The 7,668-nt window shown below is 33.5% G+C and overlaps 2 protein-coding genes and 1 non-coding gene across 3 annotated transcripts; all 3 read left to right on the forward strand.

Annotated features, from left to right (window-relative positions):
- The first annotated feature begins 2,631 nt into the window (after window positions 1-2,631).
- LOC111902185 (uncharacterized) lies at window positions 2,632-3,793 on the forward strand. The gene is made up of 2 exons (XM_023898042.3): window positions 2,632-3,000; window positions 3,089-3,793. Exons 1-2 carry the CDS (start codon window positions 2,695-2,697, stop codon window positions 3,791-3,793), a joined length of 1,011 nt encoding a protein of 336 aa, XP_023753810.2. The 5' UTR covers window positions 2,632-2,694.
- A 504-nt stretch (window positions 3,794-4,297) lies between these two features.
- LOC111902196 (uncharacterized) lies at window positions 4,298-5,287 on the forward strand. Its single transcript, XM_052767644.1, has 2 exons — window positions 4,298-4,742; window positions 4,812-5,287. Exons 1-2 carry the CDS (start codon window positions 4,298-4,300, stop codon window positions 5,285-5,287), a joined length of 921 nt encoding a protein of 306 aa, XP_052623604.1.
- A 1,875-nt stretch (window positions 5,288-7,162) lies between these two features.
- Window positions 7,163-7,269, forward strand: LOC111902239 (small nucleolar RNA R71). The gene has a single exon (XR_002853721.2). It is a non-coding gene; the product is annotated as a small nucleolar RNA R71 (small nucleolar RNA).
- Window positions 7,270-7,668: the final 399 nt, after the last annotated feature.

Genomic DNA, 7,668 nt, shown 5'->3' on the forward strand with positions numbered 1-7,668 from the left:
TTTGGCAATGGCGCATACTTGAAATCAAAACAAAAGATTCATGGTTTAAACAATATGAAACCAGGAAGAAAAAAAAAGGCATTCTTGCATATTTGCTTAACATTACAAAGATACTTACTTGATTTGGTTAGTTAGCTTCTATGGTTATTATTCTTGAACCAAAAAAAAAAAAAAAAAAAACAAGGACTTGAACTTAGAGAATAATATGCTTAGTCGCTAATAACACGAAGGGTTTTAGGTTTTGAATTGCAAAAGTACGTCCTATTTATGTGATATCTTATCTTAATATACAATGGCTAACAGAAATACAACAAGATAAAGATTCTTTAATTTTAACTTAGAGATTAAATTAAGACACATAAGATGATGTTTTTTAAGATGTATAATCGGTGCTCGGTGCTAAAACGGGAGAATAGAGAAATTTCAAGGTACCATAACCGGTTGGACCAATTACCGAATCCATTGCAAAAATAAAACCGGTACTAGACCAATTATATACAGTCGGTATTGGTTTGGGACCGGGTCCGGTTTGGAACTAGGATATGGTGCTATACGCTCATCCCTACCGTCTCATATGAAAAATTCAGAAATGCGTTGTTAATCGAACGAAAACAGTGATCATCTTTGCAATGACGATCATTGAAAACAAAGATATACTAAAGAAGATACCGAAGTTTAGTACGTGGGAATTAAAGGAAATATTTTAAAAAAAAATCCCATTACTTTGAATCATTTTATGAAATGGTCACAAATTAATGTATTTTTACAAATAATTCCTAAAAACCGGTAAAATGTTACAATCTGACAATTTTCTCCTGGTTCAGTTGGTAAAAAATTAATTTAGAACTATTCCGCAAACTTTTATTTTTTATATTCTATTAAAAACGCAAATAAATATATTTATTATTAATATTATTAAATAAATGCATATATAAATATAGTTTATAAATATATGTTTGTATCTATAAAACATATTTATACATAAAAAAATATGTATATATACATTAAATACATATCAAAAACGTATTAATATATTTTCTTACCTTAAAAAACAATTTTAAAGTTTTTTTTTTCCATTTAAAGGTATGTATATATATATTATTAAAGCTATGTTTGGCGTACTAGCTGAAAAGCTAGTTGTTAACTGAAAAACTAACTGATAGCTGAAAAGTTAACTGTTAAATAAAAAGCTAGTTGGTAGCTGCCGATAAAAAATAACGTTTGATAAAACTAGCTGAAAAATATAAAATGACATTTAAAATAATGTGTTTCTATAATTAATTAAGACTAAATTTAGAAAATTATAAAACAAAAAAAAAAAAAAAAAAAAAAAAAAAAAAAAAAACTCTTAAAAAGCTAGTCTAAAGGCTCGTTTGTTTTTTTGAAAAAGGTCTTTTTGGGCTCTTTCATCTGCGGGCGGGTAGACATTTGTCAAATAGATTGTTTGTTTTCTGGAAGACAAAATAGCCCAAAAAGTCTTTTTCATCACTTATCCGGAAAGACCTAATAATACCCCTTCTAACCTTGGAATACATTCGTCGCCTCCATTGCCCCCATTCGATCTCCCCCCTTTCACGACTGCACTCACACCGGCGATCTCTCCACAACAGCCAATTCCTCCATCGGACGGTTGTCTCGCTCTACCTCCGCCGTTCCACGCTGCTGTCGTCTCCGCCATCGGCGCATCAGGTTCCAGCTCCTCTTTATCCTTCTGCTATTTGATGAAAATGTCTAGACATATTCATTTTCGTCCACTTTACCAAAATATTGAAGTCATGTCGTCCACAATTGCTTTATGTCTTCACATAAGTTGAAACACTCCTCACTAAAGGGCATTCGGGATAACAACATAATTTCGAAAAAGTATAACATTTTAACAGGAACCTTATTGTGGGATCTTGGTATCTTACGTCTTACCTGATTTCACATCATCAAATAATAGTTCTATGATTCTCTGCCTCAGAATCTAGATTGATACATCTCGTACAAGTCTATGTCAAAACTATTTACAACAATGAGTAAATAAATCCAAATTCTCTAGTCATTTTTTACTTGGTCATTGCTTTATAATTCTTATTGTTTCTGACACTCGCATCCAAATTAATACATTAAACTTGGAAACCTAGCAATTTTCCTTCCTTTATGTTTTAAACTCAATCTCAAAATCAATATAGGATTACTTGTTACGAATTTTGAGAAACTCTGAAAACCCATTTGATTTCTGATTGCAATAATAGGAGGGATATGAACTTGGTGTTGAATTTCATAGGTAGACCATATATTTTTAAGATTGAAAATTAGTATACATATTTGACATAAGTAGAGTACCTTTTAGTATATGAATGATGTTCTGATCAGAATAACATCAATTCTCATAACAATGAGACTTGACTGCATTAGAATGTTGTACTCTATGCTTGAAAATGAGTATTTTTGATGTCATCAAAGCATGCATTGTCAATGTTGTTGATTTTGTTACATGCTTCTAGTGTAGTGCTTTGATTTAATTTTATTTCTTGATCAACATCATGTTATTTGTCATCAACTTTAGATTCATTTGAATCGAATGTTTCTATTTTATGTTGTTTGTGTTGTAATCCATAGATATCAATCATGAAGTTTTTTATTTTTAGTTTTTTAAGTCGGTTCTTTCATGGACTTAATTTATAAAGTTATTATATATAGCTTGTCTAAATGGGAGACAAACTACAATGGTCGAACGAGCAAGTAAAATGTTTATTAGATACGTGTATCGAAGAGGTCAACAAAATTGGTAGAAAAGGAGGTAGCATGCACAAGGAGTCTTGGGTTACGTTAGGGAAAGCTCTAAAAGAAAAGTTTGACATGGATACTTCACAAAAACAATTGAAAAATGCTTTTGATAATCTAAAAGCTAAATACGTAGGGTGGAAATATTTGAGAAACAAGTCAGGGAATTTATACAATGCTCAAACAAATTCATTTGCCTTGGTGAACACAGAATGGGAAGAATTCAAGAAGGTGTGTCTATATAATTTAATTTTTTTAGTTTATGTCAATTTTAATAATGATGTCAAAATACTTATAATTACTATTAATCCTGGTTTAGGGTCATCCAAAGGCAGGATCATTGAGGACACACCCATTGCCTTATCCCAACCTTTGTGCATCTTTGTTTGATGGAAGTAGTGCCAGCGGTAGCATCAAATGGACCTCTACTCAAACTACACCCGCAGATACATCATCTTCTTCTCATCGTGTCCAAAGACTTCTGATTGATGACAACCCTTTTAATGGCCTAGAAGATGATGATGATGATGACGCTTCCAATGACACTAGTGCTCGAGCTCCTAGTGATAAAGCTCATGGTGGTTCTACTGAGAGGCCTGATAAAAGGAGTAAAACCACTGATGCTTCTACTGAGAGGCCTGATAAAAGGAGTAAAACCACTAATGCTTCTACTGAGAGGCCCGATAAAAGGGCTAAAACCAGTGATGCTTCTACTGATAGGACCGATAGGACCGATATGGATAAAGCCTCTAAAACCTCTGTTAGTCTTGATGATTTGAGTCTTGATATGCAAAAAGCTCTGCAACATATGGTGAATAGAAAGGAAGGACCAACAGTAGAAGAGTGTTATGAGAGGTTGAAGCTAGTTGAATTAGACCTAATGGATCCTATATTTTTGGCAGCCTTTCACCTTTTTGGAATGTCCATGAATATGAGAGAGGCATGGATGACATTGCCACCGATACCTGGGGTCTTAAAAGGGTGGATAAAGATGACTGGCACCACATTAGGGATGTTTAAGTAGTCTTTATGCTTATGTTTTTTCTTTCATTTTGAACAATTATGTGTTTCTTGAACTTATGTTTGACATTATGTTTTTTTGCTATCATTTGAATGATTGTGTACTTATTTGACACAAATATTGCTAGTATTGGGATTATATACTTATTTGAAACAAAATGTATGCTTTGAATATGATACAAATGTTTATGTTTTTTGATTTAGCATATTAGGGTTTAACAAGTGTTGATGGTTTAACAGGTTCACAATGGATTACGATAAAAAGTTGCGCCTCCTAATTGTTATGTATTTGTATCTTCGCTTTTTTTGGAGAAGAGGTTTGAAAAGAATGCGAGATAATACCTCAAAAACTTCTGGGCATCAATTCACATTAGAGTTATTACAAGGAACTAATAATCAATGCATTGAACTCTTACGTATGTCACGTGATTCTTATGTTCGGCTTTGCACACATTTTAGAGTAAAAAGTTGGTTAAAGGATAGTAAACATATATCGGTTGAAGAGAAAATGGCGATGTTTTTGATGATGATTGGTCACAATCAACGTTATGTAATCATCAAACGTAGATTTCAACACTCAAAACAAACGATTCATAAGTATTTTTATGAAGTATTGGATAAAATGATGGTGTTTGCAAAAGATATAATAGTACCAACTTCCTTCAATCCAAATCCAAACATCCCGGGACATAATAGGAGGTTACAAAGGATTTTCAGAGGAGCGGTTGGTGCGCTTGATGGAACTTTGGTACATGCTATTGTCCCTCTCGAAAAACAACATTTGTATAGAGGAAGGGGAAAAGGCGACTGCTATCAAAATGTATTGGCAATATGCGACTTCAATATGATTTTTACATTTGTCGTGGCTGGATGGGAAGGGACAGCACATGATTCAAGAATATTATCTGAAGCTTTAACAGATCGAGATGCACCATTTCCATTTCCACCACCAGGTTTGTTTACATTTTCAATTTAATATTTCTACTTTTTTTTTAAAATTAATTATTTCCTTATATTTACAGATAAGTATTACCTTTGTGATGCTGCGTATACACACACTCGAGGATTTATGGCTCCTTATCGTAATGTGCGGTATTGGCTTGGAGATTTTCATCGAAGACGTGCATTAACCAACAAAGAAAAATTTAATCACTCACATGCAAAACTTCGAAATGTCGTTGAACGTGCTTTTGGTCTCTTGAAAGCACGTTTCCCTATATTGAAGAGAATCGCTCCATTTCCATTGGTTACACAAAGAAACATCGTCATTGCATGTTTTGCGCTTCATAATTATATAATAAAAGAGGGATTAAGTGATGAGTATTTTTCTCAATATAATCAAGTCGATATATCACTTCAAAGCAACAATGTACAAGATGATGATGATGAGGAGGAGGATGACGTGGATGAGGTACAACCACACGGAAGTGCAAGAGACCGGGAATATATGGTTCATCTACGAGATCAAATTGCTGACCAGTTAATGCGTGTAGAATGAATGATTTCATAAAAATATGTTAGTTTTGTGAATTTAGTTTTAATATTGTAAGACAATCATCAAAACAATCCTTTATGTTTTTAAAAACATCAACTTTAATAAGTAAGCGGCCTTCCGGTTTGAGTCGAAATATATATAGTTTATCTAATGTTTTAAAAAATATAATATGTTTGAAACTGTATGAAATTTTTATTGGCAAAGTTTGAGTCAAATATTGGCAAAGTTTAAGTCAAATATAAATTTTAATATATTAGTAATGTATGAGATGCTGAGTTTTTAGCATTTGAGCTTTGTTTGTTTCAACATTAATTTCAAAGATTGGTTTTGTTTTTGAACAATGAAAATTAATGCAAATTGGGTGGCAACGTGTAAGTATACAATTCTTATTAAGAAAAAACCTAATGTGTATTTTTACGTTGCTTTTTTATATTATCTAATATTTTCTTACAAAATACTATAAATCTATTAAATTGTTCGTAAATATTATTAAATGGATAGGTTTTGTCAATTTATTAAAAACCAACGTGAATTATTCGTATTTTAATATGAGAAAAAATATGGTTAATTAATCTCCTTTTTTACAAGATCTCTTAAGTTTTAGTTCATTCTAATTAAAAAACAAACAATCTTTTTGCATTAAGACTTTTTGTATGAATACATAAAAAAAGACTTTTAGTCCGCGTCTTCTTCCGCAGACATGGAAAAAGACAAAAGACATTTGACCACTTCCAAAACAAACACCACCTAAATAGCTTTTTAAAAAGCTAGCTTCTAAACTACTTTTTGGCTTGCCAAACATGACAACTTAAAAAAACTCGAAAATAAGCTAGCTGTGGCGTGCCAAAAACAGTCTGAAACATGTATAAATACATTTTTCATATGTATTATTAAATACATGCATAAAAACTTTTTAAAAATTTCTCTTTTCATTTAAACGCATTTATATGTATTATTAAATATATGTATAAAACTTTTAAATGAAAAAAGAAATTCAAAATCGTTTTAAGGTATAAAATATATAAATACATATAAAATACGTGTGTGTTTCAAAATATATATATATATATATATATATATATATATATATATATATATATATATAACGTTCCCCAATATACAACATACCATACGGGCCTCGCCCAACACAATAACAGGTCTTGCCTACCATACATAAAGGGTCTCACCCAACATACATGCAAGAGTCACTCGGACCATCTGCCATCCTACAATATAGTGAGAAGACTCGTCTGAACTACTCAACAGAAGCTCAACAGCTACCTCAGGAACAAAACAACCAATCCAAGCTACTTAAAGCCAAACCTAGACTAGTCCTTAGTCAAATACTCAATGCTACCCAAGTTTGACCACAAGTCAAACCGGTCAAAAAGTCAATTGTCAAAGTCAACAGTCATAGTCAACTCCAGCTGACCTCCACGTCGTGGCCACTCATCTCAGTCTCAATCAAAATCCGCTACCACGTCGTGGTAGACATGCCACCACACTGTGGCAAAATCCTGGCAAAATAGCCGGGAAGAAACCCGTCGCCATGCCGTAGTGAGCATCGTGACACGCCTTGGGCACATCCGGACAAAACAAACCTGATAAGTCCCACCACCACTGAAACATCCCAAAAATAATGTCCAAAAATTTTGTTTTAAAATCATTTAATGAAATCATAATTCATCAAACATCATAATAAAAATCATCGTGACACGCCCTGGGTTGTGATACTCACGAGAGTGCCTTGAAAACTCTTCAATCAACTCCTTGGCCTGATTTCGGTTCTTCTTCGTTACTGGTCCTTGCGAATCAAGGAGTTGTCTAGTCATGACATTCACCCCATCATAGAATATCGACATCTCCTGCTGAATATTGAGGTTATGTTGAGGATAATTCCTTAACAACCCCTTGTAACGTTCCTAGGCCTCGTATAATGACTCCCCCGGATTTTGCTCAAAGTTGACAATTGCCTTCTTGAGTTTAGAGATTTTGGAGGGTGGACAAAACTGATCTAGAAATCTCTCACGCAACTGGGCCCATGTAGTGATTGTACCAGGTGGGAGTGCATTCAACCAGTATTGGGACATCCGATCCACCAGCCCAACCTCCCTCAACCGTACCCACTGAATAGTGGGGACAATAGCAAACTACCGGTTGTAAAGCCATCCCAACCGATTGTTCCATCGCGTATATATATCCTGGGGCGTAGTTGTTGGAAAGTTGTAAAATGTATGTAAACCCGCTACTCCAGTTGGAATCTCTCTTCTGGGAGCCATTTCTGCAAAAAACAAACAACAAACATATCCCAAAAGAAACAACCCAACAAATTAGAAATTAAAAGAACTGAAATTGTCAAGTCCCAGTATTCACATCGTGAATCC

Source organism: Lactuca sativa, chromosome 9 (assembly GCF_002870075.4).
Source record: "Lactuca sativa cultivar Salinas chromosome 9, Lsat_Salinas_v11, whole genome shotgun sequence".
Taxonomy (NCBI): Eukaryota; Viridiplantae; Streptophyta; class Magnoliopsida; order Asterales; family Asteraceae; genus Lactuca; species Lactuca sativa.